Raw genomic sequence first — 26,623 nt, 5'->3', positions numbered from 1 at the left:
TGTATTGAAGTTGTGGGCTGCATCTCCATATTATACACAATGATAGTGCCACAATAATACACAAAATAAAATAAACCAACTCTACACGGAATATACATACATACATACATACATACATACATATATATATATATATATATATATATATATATATATAGGCTATGTGATGTTATGTTATGTTCTGCTGAACAACGAGATAAACAGTACACTACTTAAACATGTTTATAGATCTTTGTGAAAAAATGAATATCTAATAATATATTTTTAAAATAATGTTTCTTAAAAAATCTATAATATAATATATAATATATTTAAAAAACGTTTTCTAAAAAATATAACGATTAATTCAAAAATATAATTCCCCTTATTAAAAAAATTAAAATAATAAATTACTTTAAATTCCATGTCCTCCCTGTACTTCGTTATTCCCGTGCCTTCTCGCGATGACAGGTGCAGTAGTATTGCGGTCGATTGCGGTACCCGGAAAACGGTGTGAGAGTGGGAGCTCTTCCTGCACACACAATCCCGGTGACGTCCTCACATCCAACCGGTCTGTGTGCTGTGTTGGTAGCTGGTAGGTAGCTAGCTGCTAGCTAACCTGCCGAGCTACCTCCTCCTCCGCCTCCGAAGGCAGCTGAGCGGAGATCCGTGAATGAACCCAATGCATCTCCCGTGGCCGCGATGGCAGCGACAGAAACGGTCTGACATCTTAGCTATGTAGCCAAATGGTTGACAATATCTGTAGTTAATGTTAGTGTGATTCGTGCCCTTAGCTATTTCCACCAGTAGCTTAGCTATTTTCTGTCCGGGACAGACGGCGGCAGCTAGCCCCCTCTCTCGCCACTACAGGAGGATGCTGAGGCTGTTCGGTGCGCTGGTTATCCTCGGACTGGCCCTGGCGTGCATCACCTCCTGGGTGCTGGACAGCTATGACACGGCTTGGCACCCGAAACGGAGCGTCCAGCACCAGACTGTCGGTGATGGAGATGAAGCCAAGGGGAGCTCTCCACCATTTCCCGGCGGCGAGTTGAGCAATATATTCTGGTTTATACAGGTGGGCTTTATTCTCTCTTGCTAGCTAGCTGTGTTTGGTCTCGATACAAACGGAATGATGCTGCCTAAATTCAACCAATATCCCCACTTATAATATCCCAGTCATACATTTAACATGAATGTAGAGTAGACTATCCATCTTTGGTTTGCAGTGTTGTCGTATGAAGCTAGCTGTGGTAGTTCACCCACTGAACTCCCTCTCAATGATTGACAGAAAGAGGTCAGTGACCACAGAAGTGTGTCATTGTCAGGTAAAAATGACGTTCAGCAACACAGTAAGTTGTAGTCAGACTTTGTACCCTTTGTGTTTTACAACTCTCACACTAATGTGTTAAAAAGGCTACACTAAAGCCACATTTACAGCCCATTTAATATATATTTATGACTAATTAATCCCTGATTCACGCTTTTATGTTTGGTTCAAGGTGTCTGATATTCACATAAGCCGATTTCATGACCCAAGACGCATTCCTGATTTTGAGAAGTTCTGCACGGACACAATTGAAGTGATCAAGCCAGCTCTGGTGCTTGCAACAGGTACAGTATCCCCCATGTCTTGCTCTAGTTACTATCATGTACACTGTTATGATGACTGCAGGTGTGCAGTTGGTGCATGTACACCTAAGTGGTGTATGCTGCATTCACGTGCCCCTCGTTTGATCCCATTTCCTGAGTTGGACTGCAGTGGAAAAAACATGGACACTACAGAGGAGATGTTTTGTGTTATTGCTCAGAGCATTCAGAGTCCCAGTGAGGATTCATGTTGCTATCCAAGTCTGGTGAAACAGTTTGAAGCTGTAGAGAGAATATACTACAATACAGTATCTCTTTATTGTCCACCAGGGGTTGAAATGTGTCTTCGGCTCACCAGACACAGACGAAGACGCTGTCAATGCAATCAAATAGAAGTCAGTAAAACAAACAAAGTCATTACAAAATACTTCACACATTAAAACAGCAAAGTCATTTTGTCCCAGAGTTGTTCTGCACCAGTACATTCCCTAAAACCACTAAACATAGCTTTATCTTTGTTATCAGGGTTAATGCTAATAAATAACTTCTGGCTTATTGAGGTCACTCTACGTTTAGGATTACAAATACCATGTTACTTAAATTAATATGCAATATATGAATTAATAAAACATTTCTTAATGGAGCAATGTGTAAATTTAGTGCAGGGATGTCAAACTCATTTTAGTTCAAAGGTCAGATACAGCCCAATTTCAACAATATCTCTCAGTTTGAAGCTGCTGACAATATTTTGCACATTGTTCAATATCTTTAAACATGGTCACAGTAAGTATTCATTGTTATATCAGAGAGCTGTATTCTGGTCAGGGTGGAAAAGCCCCTGAAGCAGAATTTTACATGAAGTCGGCATTGTTTAACTAGCTCCTGAAACCTGGCACCTCTTAGCGCAGTCATCTAGTTGGCCAGATTGGACCCTTTTTTGGCTCACAGGCCATATGTTTGACACCCCTGATTTAGTGGCATCTAGCGGTGAAGACTGCAGATTGCATCCAGCTGAATTTTCTCCCATTTGCCAAGTGTAAACTCCTAGTTAGGATTCGTTCAGTGTCCATTGTTCAGGAGGTTTTAATGGTCAAATCAGTCAAATTTTATTTATATTATTTATAATCTCAATGCGCTTTTAGATACAACATGTGTGAATAAAAACAAATTAAATCCTGAGGGTAATTCATCCCTAGCCCACCCACCTGCACAGACATACCCAATCACACATCCCCAGAAGAAACACCAGAGAGGGGAAGAAGAGACAGAGAGACAGAGGCACTAACTATTCATAGGCCTGGGAAAACAGGTAGGTCTTAAGCTTGACTTTAAAGGATGACACAGTTGCAGAGAATCTCAGATCATCAAGCAGTTTGTTCCAGAGAGTCGGGCCATAATGACTAAATGCACCTCCAACGAATTTATTTTGCATCATGGGCACAGTTAGGAGACCAGTGTCTGATGATCTGAGGGTTCTGGGGGGTATGTAGGCTGTGAGCAGGTCAGAGATGTATTAAGGAGCCAGACCACGAAGTGCTTTGGAAACGGTGTGGAGTATTTTGAAATCAATTCTGTATTTTACTGGAAGCCAGTGAAGTGTTTTGTGTATGGGAGTAATACTTTCTGTTTTTCTAATTATGCAAAATTATGCACAGAGGTCTCCTTCTTTTCAAAACAAACAGACCCGGTGATTTAAACCTGAAAAAAAAAAAGCAGTTTCATGTCACAGTTCAGTGTTTTCTCCTCTCCAACACCTTTTGGCTCGTCAGAAATGGGCTGCGAGCCCAGCACCTGCTAACGTGTGCTCACCGTTTTTCTGATCCAGACTTTTAAGAGGTTTTTACTGGGAGCCAAATTTTTGTCTCTTCCATGGTCTCCTCCTCTCCAAATCCAAAACAAACAGACTTGCTGATTTAAATCACTAAAACCACCTAAAAAAAAGCAGTTAAACGTTAAAAAATCAGTGTTTCTCTAATGTTCCTTGCCGTGGAGTGGCTACTAAAAAAAAAGGTCCCTCTGGTGTCAGTGTTTGGTTTGTCTGTTTTGGGCAACTGTAGAAACATGGCAGTGCAATACGGCAATCTCCGTAGACGAGGACCTGCTCCCTATGTAGATATAAACGGCTTATTCTAAGGTAACAAGAACACAATGATTCTTATTTTCAGGTGATTATACACTTAAAAAAACATGCTTAAAATATTATATTCCATTTCTGCTAATATATCCCCTTAAATCCTACACACTGGACCTTTAATGTGAGCTAAAATGTATATGCAGTATGTAGACTAATAAGTGTCTTAACATCAACCAAACATTTACTTTCGCTCGCTATGTTTCCACGTAATACGATGTCAACTCAGCAAGTTGAGTACCAAAATTTTCACCTGTAGTTCTCACTTGAGGGGGGCGTTCATGACCTCTTATTTTCGATTATTCCGACAACACATGCATGCAGGGTGTGTTTGTGTGTGTGTGTGTGCATGTGGACTGGTGACAGTCTGTCGTTATGCTGCATGTATGCACAGTGTTAATTAGTATTTTCCTAACAGCTGATACTGTATTTGTATAAGTCACATTTCCTCCGGGACAATACAGCCTTATCGTACTTGTTAAGCTGTAACAAGCCTGACTGGGTGTGGCCATGTTGTGTCCTCAGATGTGTCTCCTCTCTCCCTCCACAGGGGATCTGACAGACGCCAAAACAGAGAGCAAGGTGGGCTCCCTCCAGCACGAGGTGGAGTGGCAGGCCTACCACAACATCCTGAAAAGGTCACGTGTGATGGAGCGCACGAGGTGGATAGACATCCGTGGAAATCATGGTGATTAACCGCAGCACTTTGTTATCTTAATGTCCTCTCCAAACTCTCTGGCTCGATGGAAACGGCCCAGAGAACAATTAAGATTTTCCGAAGAATCCATTAACCGAGGGTGCTCGTCCTGCCCCCTCCTTTTCACCGCTGCTCTTCCCTCTGTTATTGGATCGCAAGCTATTAGATGTGAAAGACGATATCCTTACTTTTTAACTGTCAAAAAAAAAGAGAAAGCTAGTTATTGGATCTGGAGTTTCTCTGACAGCTATTCTGCTCTTATTGATCGCAGTCATTGATGTGTGTCCAGTCAGTTTATGGGCCCTATGGTAACAACGGATTTTGTTCGATATCTTCCTGTAACATGAGGAAATCTGATTCTGATTAAATAGTGTTGTTCCATTGGAATTACTTCATCAAACATAATATTCTGCTATATCTCACCCTTGTTTCATTTCTTCCAACAGATGCCTTCAATATTATGTCACTGGACAGCATCAACAATTATTACCGGTCAGTATGAAATGGTTCAAGCCTCCTTTACACCCAGTCAGAGTCTACTCCTGCGTATCTTAAAGCAGCAAGCTGATCACGAGGCCGATCAGAGCTCATCGTAAATTCGATGCCTCTGAAACATGAGTAGTTGCAGACCTATTTATTGACAATAATCCAAGCTGTCTGTGCTTCCCGAGGACGAAAATAGAGGCAGAATCTGCATGAACAGCCTCTTGTCTTGTGACACAAATTATGTTTTATGTGACACTGCTGCTTCTGTTAATGCTGATTGATCTTTTATCTCCTTAATATTCTTAATGTTGTGGCCATCCTCTGCCAGACAAAGACTGTCTCCTATGCAAGCTTAATTTATTTATTTAAAATGCATCAAATTATCTCAGGACTGGAGCTGCTGGCTGGCTCCATCCCAGACCGTTGTATCTTGTTGCTCACGCTGACTCTTTTTTTTTTTTCTTCAATTTTCTGTAGGAAATACTCGGCTAATCAGAAAGTAGGCTCTTTCCATTATGTTCATAAAACTCCTTTTGGCAACTACTCCTTTGTCTGTGCCGATGCCACTCTGACTCCAGGACCCAAGAGGCCGTACAATTTCTTCGGTATTCTCAACCAGGTACAACTTTCTGCACCTTCTCTTGACAGAACATAAACAGACACTGAGTTTGTGACAAATTTCAGACAGTAGAGAAACGATGAATACTGCAATCACTTATGCTTTTGTTACACTTGAAGATGAGAAGATTAATTTGATTTAAAGGTATACTATGCAAAGCAGTGCACTGTGCCACACAGTTGTCATTTCGCAGTCAGCGTCCATGTTGTGTTTGTAGCAAATGTACTTGTGCCCATCTGTGCAGCCACAGGTATGTAGGTTTCCAATGACCAGCACATTTCTGGTTGAAAGTCAGAATAGCGCAGTATTTTCCCGCTATGTAGAGAGTAGAGCTGCCCCCGACTGAGAATTTTCCTAGTCGACCAATAGTCATCATTTAGGGCCATTAGTCGACTAGTCGCCCCCATGTTTCTGATATTAAATTAATTATTAAATGACATGTTTTGGGCGGGGCAACACAATGGTTTGAGTTGAAGGTGTGAGAAAGAATAGTATCAGTAACATTGTTAACACTGTGCTACATTACAGAGAAATACAAAAGCGTACTAATGAACCTTCATTAATATAGGCCTATATTTTATCTACAAGTGCATGTCACACACTGAGCGAGCCGCCTGTTAATGACGCTGTGGGCTAATGGGCATGTAGCTACTTCCATGTTTCAGATGATACGCAATGTTTGTAGTCGACCAATGAAGATGAGTTTACATATCACCTTGGGTTCGTCCTTCACCTTCTCAAAATGATCCCACACTTTGGATTTCCTGCCCGACATGTTATTAACTAGCCTGTGGAATAACCGCAGGTACCAGCCCTGGAAATTAACCTGACTCCTGTCTGACTGTATTACTCTCAGCAGAAAACCACTCGCCTTTTCAGTTTGCCGAATCCATCATGTAAATACCAGTGCGCAAGGTGCAGGTGTAACCTGGCTTTTAAAGGAAATGGGAGATGACTCTCTGATTGTTAATTAGGCACTAAATACACCCCATTGCTCCTTACACTTTATTTTGTACCCACATTATGTGCCCTTTAACTAGCAAAAGTGGAGTTGGACATGCCCTTAATGCACTTGTGCCATCCACTATCCACCATCTGCCATGTAGATGGTTTAATTAAGGCCCTATATGTCAATATTTTGTACTCATACAAAAGTAATTCCCTTTCAGTTATCACTTATGACCCATTAGAAATGTGAGGCGGTGTATGCATCTACAGAGACTCCTTTTTTTGGCTATGGTCGGGATGTTCGTGGGCACAGTGTTCAAGTAAGGTTAGGACTTCATGAAAAGGTAGCGACGAGGTGCCAGACTGTAAACAGCATGCATCTAGGAGGGAGCCACAAAAATCGTGGACACAGCACCAAAAAAACCCCACAAATACAGCAAGGCCAAATGCCAAGCGGAGTGAGTCTGGGGTTGGCTTTCATTTTCAACAGCGATACTGTTTACAAACAGTATCTGACAATTCCTGCAAAGTAAACCTTAAAGATCGTCCTCTTCTATAAGGAAATGTGGCCATTACGTAGTAAACAGAAGATGGAAAAATGTTTGTTTAAGAAACAGACAAATAGAAGGGAGCACTAACACATAACGGCACAAAGTGTACAGTATCCTCATACTTAAATGATACACAGTGCTGTAAATGTGACTGAATACAGCACTTACACAATGTAGATAATGACTTTAATGGGACATGTAGTTATTATAATGGTTTTTTTTTCTTCTCGATGTGTGTCAGACTCAAATGGACTTGCTGGACACGTTCAGAGTTGAGAGTCTGAAAAGCAACCAGTCGATCTGGTTTGGCCACTACACCACCTCCACCGTCGTCTCCCCGTCTCCTGGAGTTCGGGACATGATGAGGTGAGAAAATGCTGGAAGTCAGAAGCTGAACCAGTTTTTTCTTTAAAAGCAGGGTGTGGAAATATCTATTGTCCCAGTAAGTCACTCTGCAAACATTCAACAGCCCTCTCTTTTGACATGCATGCTAGATTTTATCACACATTCTTAGAATGACGATGTCCAAGGTCAGCAGTGTTTATTTTCATCCTGTTGATTATATTAAAACCAAAGTGACATTTCTTCTTTCAGAATCCTTTATTTTGCATTTTCAGGAATATTCATAATATTATCAAGCAGTCGTCGGCATATTATGAGAATGTTATTACAGCTCTCACATCTGGACTCCTTGTGTTTAGATCTGCTGTTGCATATCTGTGTGGCCACCTGCACACACTGGGCGGCCTGATGCCCGTCCTCCACAGCCGACACCCCCAAGGCACCCTAGAGCTGGAGCTAGGCGACTGGATGGATAACCGCAGGTATGAAAAACAACAGGAATGCAAAATATTTACACTTGAAACACTGACCAGTTGGGAGCCCACTCCTCCTACACACACACAGCTGTTCATCTCACCTGCAGAACTAAAGTCTTAAAAAGCAGTTCAGTAAATTCAGTTTCCTCAGAGAGAGCCTTTAATTTATTTAGGGTTATGGTGTTTAATTTAATTTAGTCTAAGATATTATCTCTTGACTATCTTAGGAAGTAGTAGTGAAATGTTTTTGTATCCCGCTGTGGGCGTTATACACCTGTAAATGACTACTGCTAGCTACAGTGGCTCTGGAGCTTCTGGCAAAACTTCAATTTAGGGTGTTTTCACACTTGGTCCTTTTCAGCAGAAGTTGACCAGAAAGAGAACTGAGTCCTCTTTCAAATGAACTGACAATGTGAAAACACACACACAAAAAAAACTCTAACTGTAAGTAGTATTTTTCTTTTTCAAACACAGCTGTTTGCAGTGTGCATAGTGATGAGGTCATGTATTCGTGGCTATCTAAGATTAATAACTGTACCATGATGATGGTGAAACACGTAAACTTTGCTTTAGCCACCAACTTAAATTCATACACTCATGTGTAACAGGTATTAAAATGCACTCTGTGGTATTAAAAAGTTTAACTTGAACCCTGCAGAAACCCTGTCTCACGTCTGTCTCCAGGTACAGAGTTCTGGCCTTCGACCACGACATGCTGAGTTTCACTGACCTGAGGTTTGAGCAGTGGCCCGCGGTGCTCATCACCAACCCCAAGGACGCACAGTACCTGCACCCCGGAGTGGAGCCACTGGGTCGAATACGGAGATCGACACACATCAGGTGTTTGTTCTGTGTGTGTGTTAAGTGTTTGTTGGACCAAAAACGCCTCACTGGCTCTAGCGCACACATTTTTACAGAGCACCTGTCCTTTCTATTCCCAGCTCACTATGTGGGTTATTACATCACTGCTAACTAAACTGTAGTTACCTCTGTCTAGGGGGATACGTTTTTGGTTTTGTTGTGTGTTTGATCGCTACTGGCAGTGCTGTATATCACAAACTTCGTAGGTTTTTGATGCCATTTGTTAGAAAGTTATGTCAAGGTCCAGAAGTTGTTCATTTTATTAAGGATTTTTAAATTTTATTTTCTGTCTTTTTGCCTTTATTTGATGGAGGACAGTGTAGAAATGGGGGAAAGAGCGAGAGGTATGACATGCAGCAAAGATCCCAAGGCTGGAATCAAACCCAGGACGCTGCGGTTATATGGCATACGCTGTAATGACTCGTTGTCATGAACTCGTACTCTCTTACTTTAATGAAAATAACAAGCATTTATACCCTTTAATTAAGGTTCGTCATAGCTTTTTTTTTAGTAGGCAACAATAACACAGTCTTTGTCTGATGTTCAATATGAAAACATCCATGTTCTTGGTTCTCAACAGAATCTTGGCCTTCTCCGAGGCCCCAATCACAGCGGTGCATGTGAGCGTAGACGGGGAACCTCTGGGGAAAGGCCACTCCGCCGGAGGTCCTCTGTACGTTCTACTGTGGGATCCGTCTCTCTACCTCACAGGACTGCACACCATCAGAGTTAAAGTGGAGGTCAGCGCAGCGTTCATTTATCTCCCACATAAAGTGTTCTGAGACTTTTAAATATTTCATAGCTCTTGATTGAATTTGTTTGCTTCGGTTCGATTAACATTCAGCTGATGTAGATCTGCCGTCTGGGGCACTGTAATGTGATTTTCTCATACTTACAGAATTACTGAGTTACTCCTTTCTGGTTTTTGTCTGTGAGTCAGGACTCGGCAGGCCGGTCGTCAGTGCGGGAGCAGCACTTTACTCTGGAGGATGACCTGACTCCCAGCTTTGGGTTCGTGCAGTCCTTCATCCTCCTCACAGACCACTACATCCTGGGCCGAGTGGCCTTCATATTTATGATGCTGCTGAATGTCGGGGTGCTGCTGGCCTTTAGGTTCCTGCGTGTTCCTGCTGGGAGAGGTGAGCTGTCACTGAACGCCCTTCAGATAAATACACGGTCATAATTTAGTTTTGACGCTAAATTAATGATTATCTAAATGGAGTCTGGTGAGTTTGGTGATAGCGATTTTAGGGCTGTTTCTGGTTAAAGAAAATGATCTTACTATATAATATAAAGGTCTATCTTTGTCAAAATCCTTTCCACAATGCTGTCAGACACTGAGAATAACAAATTGAGCCTGTCAGCAGCAAAAACAAGCACTCACAGTGGACCATAAATGATGGTGCAAATTGCCCCAAGCTGCTGCTGGCTGCAGCCCATTCACTCAAAACTGGACGAGTTTCAAAATTTGTTGTTCCTTTAGTCACTTGGACACAAAAATATATGAAAATAAAGTCCAAGTTACTCTTATAAGTATTTATTTAAATACTGATAATTGTTCTGTCTTTATACATTGCTGTTCTATCATCTGCAGGACTGACCTCTCAAGCGTGTATGTCGCTTCGTATGGTCAGCACAACGGACACCTTCTACTACGCTCTGCTGCTGTTCAACCTGTGCACAGCCTTAGGTGGGTCGAATGCTGTCAAAACTTAGGTTTGTTTTAGGAGATTTCATTGTAATCGTGCACCTGTGTCTGTCTCAATAAGTCCTGTGTTGTCTCTGCCTCTCATCCATCAGGCCCGTGGTTCATAGGAGAGCTGATAGATGGCCATAGTGGTGCCTGCTTCGCCTTCGGGGTGTTCATTGACGGACACTTCCTGGAGGGCAGTCTCACTTATGTTGTTGGAGTCGTTCAAGTAAGAAAGTCAATTTTATTCCATGCATAAACATCTCAGTGATGTCTGTACAGGAGCAAGATCCTCCTCCTCTGCAGATATGCTTTGTGTGTGTAAAAGATTGTGAATATGGGCTATGACTGATATACTAATAGATACTGAAGTGGTGACACGAATCTTGGGTGTCCACCTTAAAACTGTGGTGATTGTATAGATCTTCTGTGCTGGCGGGGGGCGATGTGTGAAGCGGCCAGGTTTCCACAGACATGGATGTAAATTGTATAAGTGCAACTTAACTGGTTCACAGAGGCATACAACTGCGAGGTAGTGATCCTAGTTTTGGCATATTGTCATATTAATCATAGTTGTAATTACATTTTTAGTTTAATAAGTTCCACTGACCTACTAGTGTGCCCTCAAGGGACCCCAACGGATCCCAAAATAAAATAAGGGGGTCGAAAGATAATTAAGGTAAGGAAAAATTTGTTAGAAAAGGGGTTTTTTCTCATTTTAGACCCTTTTTTTTGTTCTTGTGAGAGGCTGAAAACTTTAAACTTTATTAAAATACTTCAGATTTAAACTATATAACAAGGAAGCTGCTCATGAGTCATGTTCACTCTAACTTGTGACGAGAGGTACATATTTCTTTATTTTAAGGGGTCACAAGCCAACTGCCTAAAAACTCCAATCATTCCTTTTAACCACACGTTCATATGCTGTTGGCTGTGTTAGTATTTTCTTGTAAAAATTTGTGATAATCAAAGGCTAATCATTTTTATCTGGACCCATTTCCTCTCTGCCAGCTGCTGTTCTTCAACATGCCCCTCACCTGCTATCTCTGCTGGAGCCTCCACCACCGTTGCCGCGGCAACACCTTCCGTTCCCACTTCCTGCGGCCGGGCTGCCGCTGGCGGACTCTGGCGGTTCACTTCTTCATGCTGCTGCTGCTCACTTGGCAGGCCCACTCCTGCTACTTTCTGCTGGAGACCTACGGCCCCATGGCCTTTTTCCTGTCTCCGGTCCGCACGTGGGCACTAGGGCTCAGTCTGCTATTGGTCTACCGCGCCTGGACAGGCCCCGCCCCTCTCTTACGTGACAACAGCAAGAGCGTCTCTCCCTCTTGACAGTAATTGCACTGTGCCACCACGATTTCCCCCTTGAGCCTGACTCACAGATATATTTTGCTGTCTCTATCCACCCTGAAAGCCTCAATTTTCCCCACACAGCAGCAGCAGCCCTCCCTCCCCCTCCACCCTCCTTTCTTTCTCTCCTCCTTCCAAAAGCCACTTCACAGTACATCACTCACTATCCTGTTTATCAATAGTATTGTTTACTCAATATGCATGTTATTGTAAAGCACCGGTGAGCACATTCCTGGCCATATTCATAGCAATGTGTACAGTGTAAAAAAAAACAAAACACTTCGGATACATTGGGAGTAAAATAGCTTATTTAAGCTATTTATTTAAGCTGTATGAGGACTCGTCCAATGTATGCCGCAGTTAAAGGGATAATTCAGATTTTTTAAAATGAGGTTGTATAAGGAGATAATCCATAGTCAGTGTGTTATGTATAGTAGATGGTGGTCAGCATGCTCAAAGTTTGGAGAAGCCAGGAGTGCTGCAACTGAGGCTAAGCAATGTACTGCTGTGAACAGGGGCAGCAGCGAAACATATTTTAGCTACCTTAAAAAATCATTATCCGTTCAAATGTGTGCTATATTTAGAATATTTATATCAGACAGCCCTTTCTGACAGCAAACTGAAGCAGTTATCTGTTGCTGTCTTGAGCCCTGTTTCCACCATACACTTTCAGTATGGTACCTTTGGAACCAAAAGTAACCCTTCACACATGGTACCTAGACCCTAGCGTTTCCACCCCAAACAATACTCTTAGGTTGTTGTCACTCACTGCTCCGTCCAGCACTCACTGTATTTCCTCATTACTGGAAGTCTACACCTCGTTTATCGTCCAGAGAATGAGGCTGCACACCGACATTTACAGAACAAAATAAAGGCAGCAAAACATCCTTTCATTTTATAGTTACAGTTTACTAATAAAACTCTCCACGGTATGAACAGTGGTTACATGAGCCTCTAAACCAGCCACAACTCAGCCCTGAGCAGAGTGACTGTCCTCTATCGACCAATCAGCAGACTGCAGTGTTCACAGCTCCACCTTTTAGTACCAGATCTGTGTGATAGGTACCCCAACAGAGGGGGGGCCAAATATGGGGATGGTACGGAATGGTTCCATTGGTACCATCCACAACTTTTCACAGTGGAAACAGAAAAAAAGCGAACCGAACTGAACTGAACTGAACTCTGCTGCTCGGTGGAAATGGGACCATGAGAAGCAAGTAATTTTACCTCGCTGAACATGGGAGTTGTTGGACTACCGCTGCTTTAATCACTTAGTTTGTTTGTGTTATTCTGTGACTTTTCTGTGGTTCACAGTTTAGGCTCTTATTTACCAAAGTCACACAATAACACAAACTAACCAACTGAGGCAGAGGTTGACCAGCAACTCCGGTGTTCTGCGAGGTAAAATTACTGTTTTTATCAATGGAGTCTGGCTAAGAAGAGGGCGTAGCTTCAGCTTCCAGTCCCCTTTAGAAAAGGCTGTCTGACAGCATGTTAAATCAGTGACAGTATTATAAATATAGCTTACACCTAAACTGAGGTTGATTGTTTTTGGTGGTTAAATATGTTTTGCTGCCGACCCCGTCCACAGTATTCTGTTGCTTTGCTTCTGTTGTGGTTCTCCTGCCTGCCTCTCCAAACTGGGACAACCACCATCTGCTGTTGAAAAACACTGACTATAGATCAGTACCCCACACGACCCCACTTAAAAAGACTCAAACTGTCCCTCTCACAGTATATTCTGCTGTGGTTTAAGCTGACTCATTTACTTGAGCTTTAGCACTTTTTGGAAGTGTTGCCTTGGCCGAACGCCACTTCACCACTGCCAAAGGATGAATAAGAAAGATTTCACCTTTTATTCTTCCCTCTGAAAATCATTTTCATTCACTAATGAAGGCTGGACGTGCCAAACCGATCCTCGTGTTTACCTTCCGACACTCAAATTATGCGGATGAGAAAGCCTTGTTTGCTGTTCTGTGAGCTTTCCTGACTCCCCGTGGCTGACAGAGCGCGGCCGTTACAGTATCTCCGGTGAAGATGACACAGGTAATGCAACCCAGACGATCATATGTTCACGTTTATTCTCCAGGAAATCACAAGAAGGAGATTTCAAATCAGTCAAATACTGTAGTTGATCTGTGTACAAGTAGTTAACGATTGAAAGTGTTTTTAAATAAAATTCCATTGCACACGACTGCCACTTAAAAACGTCTCAATAGTCGCATTGAATAGTCATATCAGAAACTTCAATGTCGGTTCTCACCGAAACACAAAAACAAGCCGGCCTGACTCTTCGTGCTCCTACAAACGTGAATACAGAAAGCAGCTGTTTGTTTCTCAGGAATGTGAGCACTTGAACAATAGGCAGTAGTATTTCAGGACAATGTTTTATACTCCATAGTAGCTCAGTGAACTAAGACACCATGTTAAACAATCGAGATGTGTGGTGGCTAGAAAAAAACAAAAACAAAATGAATGTGTTATAGATGTGGTGAAATGAGATGAGCCAGTACTATGCTGTTATTTTCATTTATTCCTTCTGATTGTATTGAGTGATTTCTCTTTTTTTCCCCCCTTCATGTTATATATCTGCACTGGAAATGGGGCATTCCCTGCGTTGGAAGTTATTTTGATGGTTTTGTGTGTGAAAACGATGTTCGTCTGTATTGTTCCAAATTCCTTTTATGTGAAGGTGTGAGAGCAGTAAATTGTGTCCGTTGCACTCTAGTTCAATCTTTCCTCGTCAGTAGTAGAAGGTGCCTAAATTCCACAAGAGCAAACTGATCCAAGAGAAAAAGACAAATCGTATGGAAGCCCATTTATGTCACTATGATAAGTCATTTTAATTAGAAACTTTTTTGAGCATTGTGAGCATTTATACTTGTGCAGTGGTGTGTCTGTTTCACTCTGCAGTTACACCTCCAAAACACTTGTCAGTGACGGGGTTTCTGTGAAGTGCTGTAAAGTTTAGTTGATTCAAAACACACATTAAACACAGATTAAACATGGCTTAATAGTGACAATTTCAAACACAAATACACAAATCAGCTTCACTATAACTCACAGCATCCACAGACAAACACTTGTCTTTATCTGGACACATTTTCCCCACAAATACAACATGCTAATGTTTTTAGCACAAGCCTATGGCATTTTACATTGTAAAAACTAACTAAGCAGCTAGCAGACTTTTCCTCTTCTCATATAAAACCAGGGATAACAGCAACATTTAACAAAGGTAACGTTACAAAATTCAGCTCCATTACAACTCACAAGGTTCCCTGACAAAACAACTGTCTTATACTAAACATGTTTTCCAAACAAATACAACATGCTAATGTTATTAGCACAAGCCTATGGCATTTTACATTGTATAAATTAGCCCAGCAACAAGGGGAGATTTCGTCTGCCTGTCTAAAGCCAGGATAAATCACACACAGGATTTAAAATGCTATTTTTGTGGAGGCTTTATTGGCTTCACAATTTATTGTTTCTAATCTGTGAAATGAAAGTAAATAAAAGCTTTGTTTCCACTGAGGGAAATGGTTTCAGCTTACAAAATATAGGCTACTGGAGGTCTGCGTCACCGCAACGGGTAGTTACATTTCCGGGGAGCTGCAAGTCAGGCTTAGTACCTAAAAATAACGACTAAGTATCTCAAAAAAAAAGTGAAGCTTTCTCAAAATAATGACTTATTTTAAAAAATTGTGATGTAAAGTATCTCAGTATACTGACTTACTTAAAAAAGTGAGTTAGGGTCTCAAAATAATGGGAGATTTTCTCAAAATTACGTAGTATCTAAAAATAAAGACTTATTAAAAAAGTGACCCAGTATCCCAAAATAACACCTTAGTTTGCCAAAAGTACTAGATGTAGTATCTCAAAAAGATTTTGAAGCTTACTGAAAGTAATAACTTATTTTAAAATAATGACTTAGTATCTCAAAACACTGAGAAATTTTCTCAAAAGGAGTTAGTATCTCAAAAAATGGCTTAGTATCTCCAAAAAATATGAAGCTTTAGTATCTCAAAACTATTAGAAGCTCACACAAAAGATGACCTAGTATCTCAAAATAACGACTTAGAACGCCAAAAGTAGTATATATAGAATATAAAAAAAATAGAAGCTTACTGAAGATATTTTTATTTTAAAAAATGAGTTACTATCCTGAAATACTGACTCTCTAAAAAAATGAGTTAATATCTCAAAATAATGAAAACTCTTCTCTAAATGAGATAGTATCTAAAAAAAAAGACTTCATAATGCAAAAAAATGTGAAGCTTTTCTCTAAATAATGAGGCAGCATTTCAAAATAGTGATTTAGTGTCTAGAAATTTGGACTTAATAATGAGAAACGCTACTAAGTCACTTTTTTTTATTAAGTCATTATTTTTGAGATACCCATTTTAGAAGATTTTGAGTCATTATTTTGAAAAAGTATGTTATTATTTAGAGGTAAGTTATTATTTTGAGAAAGTTTCTCATCATAAGGACTTACACAATCTTTTTGTTTCATCACATTGGCACAAATGGGCTTCCATCGTATACTGTGTCTAATTTCGTCCTTTCCACTCAGTAACAGCAGGTACCTGGATTCCACAAGAACAAACTGATCTAAATAAAATAAAAATAGGGTGAAGACCACATTTATCAAGTCTTTTAATAGCAGCAATGTTCTAACAGAGATCCCAGTATGTTTTTAAACCATTCCCAGTGTGAGTGCAGATCAGTTCTCAGTGCTGTGATAAGACAGTTTAATATTAGAGCAGCTGCGAGACACTGAGGAAACTGAATTATGTGCTCTCCTGCTGACAGTGGTTTAATAAGCTCTTCTCTCCTCTCTGCATAGACAAGTCTTTTTGTACCACCAAATGTATAATTCCTGCATACAGACAGATATTAAACATTTATAGACTTTTGTTATTGGAGAGTTATTCTCCAATGATGCTCAGTACCTCTTATAAGATCTGTAATCTGTCCACAAGGAGGCGCTGTTGTGTTGCGTTTTACTTCCATCCTCCAAATTATGCATGGAGCTGTTTTTTATTACTTTTGCAGAAGAAGCACCAAAACCATACCATGATGAGACATTTTTGATAGGTTATTAATGCTCAATGATTATGTTCTATATGAATCTGGTTGTGATTGTTCTGTACTGTAACACTGATTTGACTGTTGACACGACAAACAGACCTGGACTCCACCACCATGACGTCTCTGAGAGGAAATATACTGTAAGTGATGTACTGCTGTTCACTTATTGACTTATTCTGCATCCCCTCCTGCGTTCAAACACTACGAGTATATGAATGAAAAGATGATGATTTTACACCTGCCACATATTTTTCTCGTGACAACTGAAATTAGAGCCAACCACAATTTTATTTTATTAATGGTTTATAGTGCTGTGGAATAAAATGTTCATTACAGTAAGTCATGGATTCTGTGTTTGTGTTCACATCATTGTCAAAGGAAGTTACAGAAGGGAGTGAACAAGAATATGGAGCACAAGAGAGGAAAAACTGCCCCGTTTTTCTGAATTAACAAAATTAGTATCCTAGAATTCTAAGAAAAGTTTATATGAAAAAAAGAACCTGCTCGTTTTTACGAATTAACAAGATTATTACCTCTGTATTATGAGAAAGTTTTTCATGGAAAAAATTTATTTCAGTTTTCTGAAAACTTTTCAGAAAGACTTCTTCATTTTTCTCAATAAATGACCATCTCAATTCTGAGAAAAATTTAAAATGGAAAAAAATTCTGCTTGTTTTTCTGAATTAACAAGATTGTTATCTCCGGATTATGAGAAAAGTTATAATGGAAAACAACACTGTCTACTGTTTTATTTCAGATTTCTGAAAAGTTTTCATGAAGACAGAATGCTCAGTTTTTCTAAATTAATGACAAAATGTCAGAATTCTGAGAATAAAGTAAAATTTGTCTTAAGACTGTTTTTGTGGAAAAATTATAATCTTTTTAATTCTGAAATAAATAATCTCTGAATTCTAAGATTTTTTTCAAGAAAAAAACCTACTTGTTTTTCTGACATAATGAGATTATCAAAGTATGAGAGCCATTTTTTATAGAGAAAATATAAATAGTTTTTCTGAATTAACAAGAATTTTGAAAGTTTTCATGAAAATGTCTGCTCTTGTTTTTCCTGAATTAAGGCGATCAGTAGCCTTTCTTAGAATAATGAGAACTGTTTTCAAAAAAAAAAATCAGCTGGTTTTCCTGAATTAACAAGATTATTATCTTTGAATTATGAGAAATTTCCATGAAAAAAAAGAATTTCAGCCTTTCTTAAAAGTTTTCAGAAACAATTCAGATAAAAATTTGAATGGAAAAAATTCTGCTCCTGTTTTTCTGAACTAAAAAGAGTATTAGCTCAGAGTTATGAGAAATACTATCATGGAAAAAAATCTACTGTTTTATTTCGTTGTTAGTTTCTGAAATGTTTTCATGACAAGAGATTGCTTTTCTGAATTATTAACATAATGTTAGAATTCTGAGAAAAAAATAAAAAATTCTGTCTAAACAAGATTGTTATGGAGGAATTGTGAGTTTTCATGAATCAAATTTTTCAGAATTAAAAAGCCTTATCTCAGAATTTTAAAAATTTTTTCCATGAAAAAATCTGCTTTTTTCCCTGAATCAAGTAGATAATAATCTTAATTCAGAAAAACAGAGCATTTTTTTTCTCTCAAGTGAATTCATTACACTGACACATGGTACTGGTATGGTACAAGGAGTTATAATTCTACACCTACTCACTTCCTCCATTACCCAGGGCCAGCTGGTGCATAAGGCAGCAACACAGTCCCTCCACTTCTTTCTGTCCTTGGCCAATTTCTCTTCAGTCCGACAGCTCTGTTAGTGGTGTTGATTTTACAATTTTAAAGAACACAATGTGATTTTTCACTCATGGTTCATAATTATAATCAACTGGCATCAGCTAATCGATGCAGTATTATTCTAGAGTTCATTAAGTTAGTGTTGATGACAGTGACACAAAAGGCAGCTGTAGGTAACAAGGCCTCTGTCTGGTGAGAGCAGCTCCAGTGATTCTCCTCACTCTGATATCTTTATAATTTGCTTGCCGACATTTCCGCCTTTCATCATAGAGCAAAATGCATCTGCAAGAAAATGAAAAGAATCACTCAACTTCCGCCAAGTTAATAGAAAAGTCACACAATAAAAGAACAAAATGGAGGAATTAACACCCACATACCTCCCATCTTTTCAATGCCGTTCACTACAGTTTCCAGCACCTGCAGAGTGAAAGCATAATTACAACTAAATGATGTTAAGAGACAGACGGAGGAGAGGCGTTCATTCTGCAAACAAACAAGGACACACACACACAGTCGACCACACGTCGTCACCATTTCCTCCTTACCTTGACGTGGCCTGATTTAACTCCCTGGCTGAGTTCATACAGGGAAGCGTCCGCTTTGTGCATGTAGTTAAGCACCGTGAATCGCTCCCGGGTGATGTTCTTCTTCTGCAGGGTTTCCTGTATCTCCTCGCTCAGGGGCGGAGGATAAGGCACGTCCTTGTTGTACTGTGAGATCTGCCCACACAGGATCACATGGCTGTCCTTGTTCATCTGGAGGTAAGAGGAAGGTCAGAAGTCAGTGTGTGAGAAAAGACTCATGACACTCACTGTTGAAAACACAACTCAGGCAGTACCTGTGTGATGACAGCATCGCTGATGTCACCTCCTACATTGTCAAAGTAAACATCTATCCCATCAGGGCAGCACTCCTTCAGCTTTGCAGAGACGTCCTCTGTGCGGTAGTTGATGGCTGCAGAGAAGCCCAGGTCGTCCACTAAAGCTTTGCACTTCTCATCAGAACCACAAATCCCAACCACTCTCACACAACCGTCCATCCGGCCAATCTGGAAACACAGAAGCAGTTTGACATGATATACTCAGGATGCTACTTTCTTCTCTTTGTAATCTGATCTCTGTTTATGTTAGCATCTGTGGTCGGCTAGATTAGATCTGATACTCTGAGTGTGGGTTTTGAAATGTGGCAGATATAGTTCCCACCAACCATCTTGCCTTTGTCTTGCTTAAATTTAAAGGTCCAGTGTGCAGGACTGAGGGGGATATATTGTCAGAAATGCAATATGATAAAATAAGTATGTTTTTTTTAGTGTATGATAACCTGAAAATAAGAATTTGTGTGTTTTTGTTACCTTAGAATGAGCTGTTTTAATCAACATAGGGAGCAGGTCCTCGTATACAAAGATTGCCATAATTTCTACAGTAGCCCAGAACAAACACACCAAACACTGGCTCTAGATAAGGCCATTCGTGTTTTTGCATCGACCACCATAGTTAGCAGCCCCTCTGCGACAAGCAGTGTCAGAAAAACACTAATTTTTAACCTTTCATCCTACCGGTCCAACTATGTCCCAAACCTCACCCATGGTCATGAGCTTTGGGTAGTGACTGAATGGTTGAGATCACGGATAAAAGCATCCGAAATGAGTTTCCTCTGGAGGGTGGTCGGGCTCAGCCTTAAAGATATGGTGAGGAGCTCGAGGTAGAGCCATTGTTCCTTCTCACTGAAAGGGGCCGGTTGAGGTGGTTTGGACATCGCATTAGGATGCCTCCTGGGCGCCTCATGTTGGAGGTTTTCTGGGCATGTCCAACTGGTAGGAGGTCCGGGGCAGACCCAGAACTTGTTAGAGGGCTTATATATCACATTTGGCCTGGGACGCTTTGGAGTCCCCCAGTAGGAGCTGGAAACCGCTGCTGGGCAGAGGGACGTCAGGAGTACCTTGCTCGAATGGATGGATAGATAGTTTATTTAGTGTTTTTACCGGTTTAAATCAAAAAGTTTGTTTTACAGAGGAGGAGGACCAATCAGCTCTCAGTAAAAACCTCCTGAACAATCAGCACTGAAGGAATTCTAACTGGGTGTTTGCGCTTGGCACATAGTTGGTTTCAGCTGGTTACAGTCAGCAGTCCTTACCACTAGATGCCACTAAAACCTACGCACTGCTCCTTTAAACCTAATAAAATCACAAATATTTTAACTCGCTCCAACTGCTTTTTGCCAGTATATCAGAAGCTACAGCTGTATATATGACATTGAAACCAAATTGGACTCAAATCTGAAATGTGCAGTATTTACCTGTCCAGCTATAGATCCACAGGCCCCAGCAGCGCCGCTCACCACCATGGTCTGATTGGCCCCTTTGGTCACATGACCCTTCTCCCTGATGCCCAACAGTGCAGTGAGACCTGTCAGACCAACTGCACCCAAAAAGTAGGACAAGTGTCCGTCAACCAACCGTGAATCAACCTGCAACAGACAGAAAGTAACATCACATTTAGTATTAACTGATGTCAAAGAAATTTTAGTGCATGCCCAACAATATACCTCACCTTCTGTAGGACACTTCCTTTCATAACAGCATGCGTCTGCCAAGGCCAGTTGAATGAAGTGACCACATCTCCCTCACTGTAAGTGCTGCAGCGACTGGACTGAACCACGCCGACACCTCCACCGTCCACACTCTCAGACAGCTGCCATGGGGCTGCATAATCAACACCAGTGTCTTCATTCATTCTGCACCGCTGAGAAGCAAAAACAGACAGATGAGTAGGAGGAATGGAGATGGGGAAGCTTGGCATGTAGTTTTATACCTGACTTTTGCCTATAGTAACATCTAGACTAGGTGAATGTGACATAACAGCACGAAGAGGAAGCTTGAGTCCTTGTTTCTTCACTGAAAAAACCTTTTCTTTTCTTACATTGAAATACACCAGACACTCTAGAATCTTAATATGCATATGTATATACAGTAACTTAACGTGGGTGTCCACTCTGACTGTATCCTACCATGTAAGGGTCGACTGAGAGGTAAAGTGTCCGAACAAGGACCTCTCCATCTTTCAGGTCAGGTGTCAAAGTTGTTTCTTCCACACGGAAATTTTCAGGAACTGGCACTCCGTTTGTACCTTTATGTACAAATACATAGTTTGAGTAACGTTAGCCACACAGGAACAGTGCTGTTGTAACACTGGACACAGGAATATACGTTATCATTTGTTGTTAAGAGTTTCGCACCTGGTCTTGAGTTGAGAACGACTCTCTGCACCTGCATCCTTGAAAAGTAACGTTCGCCTTGATATCTGAGCTAAGACGTACCTGAATAAATAACCAGACCTGGCAACGAGCGTCAGCTTTTAGGTCACAGTGCTAGAAGTCTTCAAAGGTGAGCGCAACACGAGAAAATGTCCGACTCACGACAAAACCTGCTCTAAATGTTGTCTTTACATTACCACAGATAGGTTACTTTTATTGACTGTAAGCTAGCAAAGAAAATCAACAGACCACAGTGCCACTTAGCGCAGCTCGAGAGGGTTATCTGTCACCAACTTCCGCCTTCGCTTAAATCCCGTCAGGCAGCTCTGAGTCACTTAGCATCTCATATTTAATTCCGTATCTAATTTTTAAAGACATATTTAATGAAAGAGGTAGATAGAGACAGCCTAGTGTAACACCTAAGGACGAATATGTCTTTAATTATTATGTTTTTAAACGTTTAGCAGGCAGCCGTTACATTTGGCGCATGCGCACTATGACATCTGTCAAACTAATGTTAGCTAACCGTTAGCCAATGATCTGACACTTGCTAATGAGATGTATTTATTCATTTATATTAGTTTATTTAATTTTTTTTATTTTCCAAGTATTTTTGTAAGTATTTATGTCTTGCTGTAAGACAAATATTATTGGTAATTATTTTAATATATTAGAATAGGTCTAAGAGAATTAATTATTGTACAGCTTTATAGCGATGTGGGGCTACATAATTGACTATTATTAATATATAGAGAAGAGGGGTGAGAATAAATAAGTTTGTACTTCCTCCCACTCCTTTCTGGACATGTAAATCAAATCATTATATGTTGTTTTCAGTATTCATGCTTCTTTTAGAATCCTGTTTTTTAATGTCTGTTTACCACTGTATGACTATATTATTTGCTACTTTCATGTTTGAAAAAACTGTGACTATTTTATTTTATTTTATTGTAAGAAACAAAGATACATTAACATTATGTACACAAGAACTGTTCATGCGAGGGGTAAAATTAAAGGGGAAAGGTGTCATTGAGTCCTTCAGGCAGCTACAGTAAGTCAGTTATGCAGTTTATTGATGTTGATGAGCATGACTTTGGTTTTACTGCTGCTAATCACCAGTCCTACTTGTTGTCCATAGAACTGGAGTGTGTTTGTCTTTCTTGCAGGTGAAAAAGTGAGAGGTCATCAGGAAGTCAAGGTGTCCAAAGGTGGAATAGAGGGTCCATCAAATTCCTCTTTTCTACACTGGAAGACTTTAAAACCACGACACTCTTTTACAATTAAGAAGTCAGTAAATATCATGAGGCAGAATTGCAATTTTCTACTTTTATTAAACTGCTGCACCAATTTCCAAAGTCTTTTAAAAAGTATGAAAATTTTACATTTCATTTTATTCTTCTAAAGAACACAGTTTCACAGGACATTGCGTGACTTTCCACTAATGGTTCATCAACAGGCATCAGCTAACTGATGCAATATTTTCCCCAGAGCTTAATAAGTTACATATAGTGACGGAGCTCGTATACAGCCAGGCAGCTGTAGGTTAATTCCCCGAGGCCTCTGTCTGGTGAGACAGCTCCAGTGATTCTCCTCACTCTGATATCTTTACAACTTGCTTGCCAACGTTGCCGCCTTTCATCATAGAGCAAAATGCATCTGCAAGAAAATGAAAAGAATCATTCAACTTCCGCCAAGTTAATAGAAAAGTCACACAATAAAAGAACAAAATGGAGGAATTAACACCCACATACCTCCCATCTTTTCAATGCCGTTCACTACAGTTTCCAGCACCTGCAGAGTGAAAGCAAAATCAACTATGTGAACAGACAGACGGAGGAGAGGCGTTCATTCTGCAAACAAACAAGGACACACACACACACACACACACAGTTGACCACACGTCGTCACCATTTCCTCCTTACCTTGACGTGGCCTGATCTAACTCCCTGGCTGAGCTCATACAGGGAAGGGTCTATTTTGTCCATGTAGGTAAGTGCTGTGAATTCCTCGCGGGTGATGTTCTTCTTCTGCAGGGTTTCCTGTGTCTTCTCGCTCAGGGGCGGAGGATACGTCACGTCCTTGTTGTACTGTGAGATCTGCCCACACAGGATCACATGGCTGTCCTTGTTCATCTGGAGGTAAGAAGAAGGTCAGAGGTCAGTGTGTGAGACAAGACGCAAAACACTCACTGATGAAGATCAGGAGGAAACACTTCAGAATCCACAGCCACCACTTCTACTTCTGTAAATGTCTGCGGTACAATTTGAGAACGAAAAACCACAAGACACAACTCAGGCAGTACCTGTGTGATGACAGCATCACTGATGTCACCTCCCACATTGTCAAAGTAAACATCTATCCCATCAGGGCAGCACTCCTTCAGCTTTGCAGAGACGTCCTCTGTGCGGTAGTTGATGGCTGCAGAGAAGCCCAGGTCGTCCACTAAAGCTTTGCACTTCTCATCAGAGCCACAAATCCCAACCACTCTCACACAACCTTCCAGCCGGGCAATCTGGAAACACAGAGGTGACATGATACAATCAGGATGCAATCTGATCTCTGTTTATGTTAGCATCTGTGGTCGGCTGGATTACATCTGCTACTCTGAGTGTGGTTTCTGAAATATAATTCCCATCAATCATCTTGCCTAAATCTTTCTTACATTTAAATCCACTAAAAATCACAAATATTCTAACTCAGGATACAAGAGAGTAAACATGTCGACAATTTTACAGCTGTTTCTGTGTTTTTCACCAGTATCTCAGACAGCTATATGACACTGAAGCCCAAGGGGACCTGAATCTGAACTGTGCTGTATTTACCTGTCCAGCCATGGATCCACAGGCCCCAGCTGCGCCGCTCACCACCATGGTCTGATTGGCCCCTTCGCTCACATGACCCTTCTCCCTGATGCCCAACAGTGCAGCGATGCCTGTCATACCAACTGCACCCAAATAGTAGGACAAGTGTCCGTCAACCAACTCTGCTTCAACCTGCAACAGACAGAAAATAACATCACATTTAGTATTAACCGATGCCAGAGAACTTTAAGTACATTTTAAAGGCATCAAATGAACTATGATGACACACAGAAATATAACTCACCTTCTGTAAGTCACTTTCTTTTAAAACAGCATAGGTCTGCCAAGGACAGTTGAATGCAACCACCACATCTCCCTCACTGTAAGTGCTGCAGCGGCTGGACTGAACCACACCGACGGCCCCACCATCCGCACACTCAGACAGCTGCCATGGGCTTATTTCCTTAAAACCAGTCTCTTCATTCATTCTGCACCGCTGAGAAGCAAAAACAGGGAGATGAATAGCTGACAGTAACAAGAAGAAGCTTGAGTCCTTGTTTCTTCCCTGAAAACCTTTTGTTTGTATCATTTAAATACACCAGACAGTCCTGAACTTTAATATGCATGCACAAATATAATAACTTGTTTCCTACCATGTAAGGGTCGACTGAGAGGTAAAGTGTCCGGACAAGGACCTCTCCATCCTTCAGGTCAGTTGCCAAAGTCGCTTCCTCCACACGGAAATTTTCAGGAACTGGCACCCCAGCTTTACCTTAATGTAAAAATAAGTGTTTGAGTAACGTTAGCCACATGGAGAGAATAATGCTGTAAAACACGACACAAGAAAATTAATATATTTTACATTATGAAAGGTTTCCTACCTGGTCTTGAGTTGAGGACGACTCTCTTCACCTGCATCCTTGAAAAATAACGTTAGCTCTGATAACTAAGCGAAGACGTACCTGAATGAATGACCACACCTGGCAACGAGCGTCAGCTACCTGTTAAATCAGGCTTTACAGTCACAGTGTTAAAAAGAGTCAGCAACAGGTGAAAACCTGCTCTAAATCAAACATAAGTTGATAACGGACAGGTTCCTTACGTTGTTTGTAGGCAGCAAAAAGCGAGAGGTGTACCTGTCTCTAACTCGGTCGATTAACATCTACTGTATCTTAACAGTTACCAGGCAGCCGTTACATTTAGCGCATGCGCGGTATGTCATCTGTCAAAATAATGTATAGCTAATCATTAGCTAATTATCTGCTAATGAGAGGGATTTATTTATTTATCTAGCTAGATTTTGATTACATTAATATTATGTGAATGTTTAACTGCCCATACCAGGGGTACAAGAGAGAAAACAGAATTATTAAAAAAAAACAACAAAACAAAACAACAACAGTAGCCTAATACAAATCTTGAGTAATAGCCTATATCATTAGTTCATGTTTTTTAAACACATATTTAGTTTTAATTGCCTTTTTTTATTCTTAATGCCTCTCATTGTGCCATATTGTTATAGTTCTTGATAGAAAAGTCCAAAATCCAATTTAAAGCATGCCCATCTTATTTTGTGAAAATGGATTTTTCCCATTTACTAAATAACTTGTTCAAAAAAATAATGATATATATGAAAATCTGATCAGGATGCCTCATGAGCATGGGCATGGCCCACTGGTAGGAGGCCCCAGGGCAGACCCAGAGCACACTGGAGGGATTACATATCTCATCTGGCCTGGGAAAGCCTCGGGGTCTTCCAGGAGGAGCTGAAGAGTGTTGCTGGGGAGAGGGGCGTCTGGGGTGCTTTGCTTAGCACCGGATAAGCGGATAAAAATGGATGGATGGATGGACAAAAATACATTTAAAAAAAAAGTTTTCCCACCTCATTACTTTCAAAACACAGGTGCCATTTAGCCCTCAAGGCAGCTACAGCAGACAGATCTTCTTTTTATTGATAACTGGCAACCTGTTTTTTTACTAAACAAAAATTTTGCCTCAA

The 26,623-nt window shown here is 40.6% G+C and overlaps 2 protein-coding genes across 4 annotated transcripts; one reads left to right on the top strand and one right to left on the bottom strand.

Annotated features, from left to right (window-relative positions):
* The first annotated feature begins 438 nt into the window (after positions 1–438).
* Positions 439–16,924, top strand: tmem62 (transmembrane protein 62). Its single transcript, XM_049597195.1, has 13 exons — positions 439–1,054; positions 1,479–1,590; positions 4,248–4,385; positions 4,841–4,886; positions 5,358–5,499; positions 7,240–7,364; positions 7,700–7,822; positions 8,501–8,656; positions 9,258–9,417; positions 9,618–9,816; positions 10,272–10,367; positions 10,478–10,596; positions 11,379–16,924. The coding sequence occupies exons 1-13, from the start codon at positions 854–856 to the stop codon at positions 11,697–11,699; spliced, it is 1,938 nt and encodes a 645-aa protein (XP_049453152.1). The 5' UTR covers positions 439–853; the 3' UTR covers positions 11,700–16,924.
* Positions 16,925–17,276: 352 nt separating this feature from the next.
* On the bottom strand, positions 17,277–25,814 carry LOC125901460 (prostaglandin reductase 2-like). Of its 3 annotated transcripts, XM_049597203.1 has the most exons (10): positions 25,727–25,814; positions 25,506–25,638; positions 25,278–25,396; positions 24,929–25,120; positions 24,646–24,816; positions 24,155–24,335; positions 19,410–19,438; positions 19,117–19,326; positions 18,949–18,988; positions 17,277–18,853 (listed from the first exon to the last, which is right to left on the bottom strand). In XM_049597203.1, the coding sequence occupies exons 2-10, from the start codon at positions 25,540–25,542 to the stop codon at positions 18,789–18,791; spliced, it is 1,044 nt and encodes a 347-aa protein (XP_049453160.1). In that variant the 5' UTR covers positions 25,543–25,638; positions 25,727–25,814; the 3' UTR covers positions 17,277–18,788. The 3 variants fall into 3 exon arrangements, with proteins under 3 accessions (XP_049453160.1, XP_049453159.1, XP_049453161.1); XM_049597202.1 differs by lacking the exons at positions 24,155–24,335; positions 24,646–24,816; positions 24,929–25,120; ... (1 more) ...; positions 25,506–25,638; positions 25,727–25,814 and adding exons at positions 20,867–21,037; positions 21,121–21,312; positions 21,578–21,696; positions 21,806–22,103 and having other exon boundaries at positions 19,410–19,619; XM_049597204.1 differs by lacking the exons at positions 17,277–18,853; positions 18,949–18,988; positions 19,117–19,326; positions 19,410–19,438 and adding exons at positions 23,166–23,479; positions 23,575–23,614; positions 23,746–23,955 and having other exon boundaries at positions 24,126–24,335; positions 25,506–25,804.
* Between the last annotated feature and the right edge of the window lie 809 nt (positions 25,815–26,623).

The sequence above is a fragment of the Epinephelus fuscoguttatus genome, linkage group LG14 (genome assembly GCF_011397635.1).
Source record: "Epinephelus fuscoguttatus linkage group LG14, E.fuscoguttatus.final_Chr_v1".
NCBI lineage: Eukaryota > Metazoa > Chordata > Actinopteri > Perciformes > Serranidae > Epinephelus > Epinephelus fuscoguttatus.
The sequence above is the reverse complement of the archived record's forward strand: the minus strand, read 5'-3'. Positions and strand labels throughout refer to the sequence as shown.

Coding starts and splice junctions, on each gene's coding strand:
- tmem62 (XM_049597195.1), top strand. CDS start 854: ATGCTGAGGCTGTTCGGTGCGCTGGTTATCCTCGGACTGGCCCTGGCG. Junction 5,500..7,239: donor TCTTCGGTATTCTCAACCAG/GTACAACTTTCT, acceptor GATGTGTGTCAG/ACTCAAATGGACTTGCTGGA. Junction 7,823..8,500: donor GACTGGATGGATAACCGCAG/GTATGAAAAACA, acceptor GTCTGTCTCCAG/GTACAGAGTTCTGGCCTTCG.
- LOC125901460 (XM_049597203.1), bottom strand. CDS start 25,542: ATGCAGGTGAAGAGAGTCGTCCTCAACTCAAGACCAG. Junction 25,121..25,277: donor TCTCAGTCGACCCTTACATG/GTAGGAAACAAG, acceptor TTTGCTTCTCAG/CGGTGCAGAATGAATGAAGA. Junction 19,327..19,409: donor GCGATGCTGTCATCACACAG/GTACTGCCTGAG, acceptor TCTTACCTCCAG/ATGAACAAGGACAGCCATGT.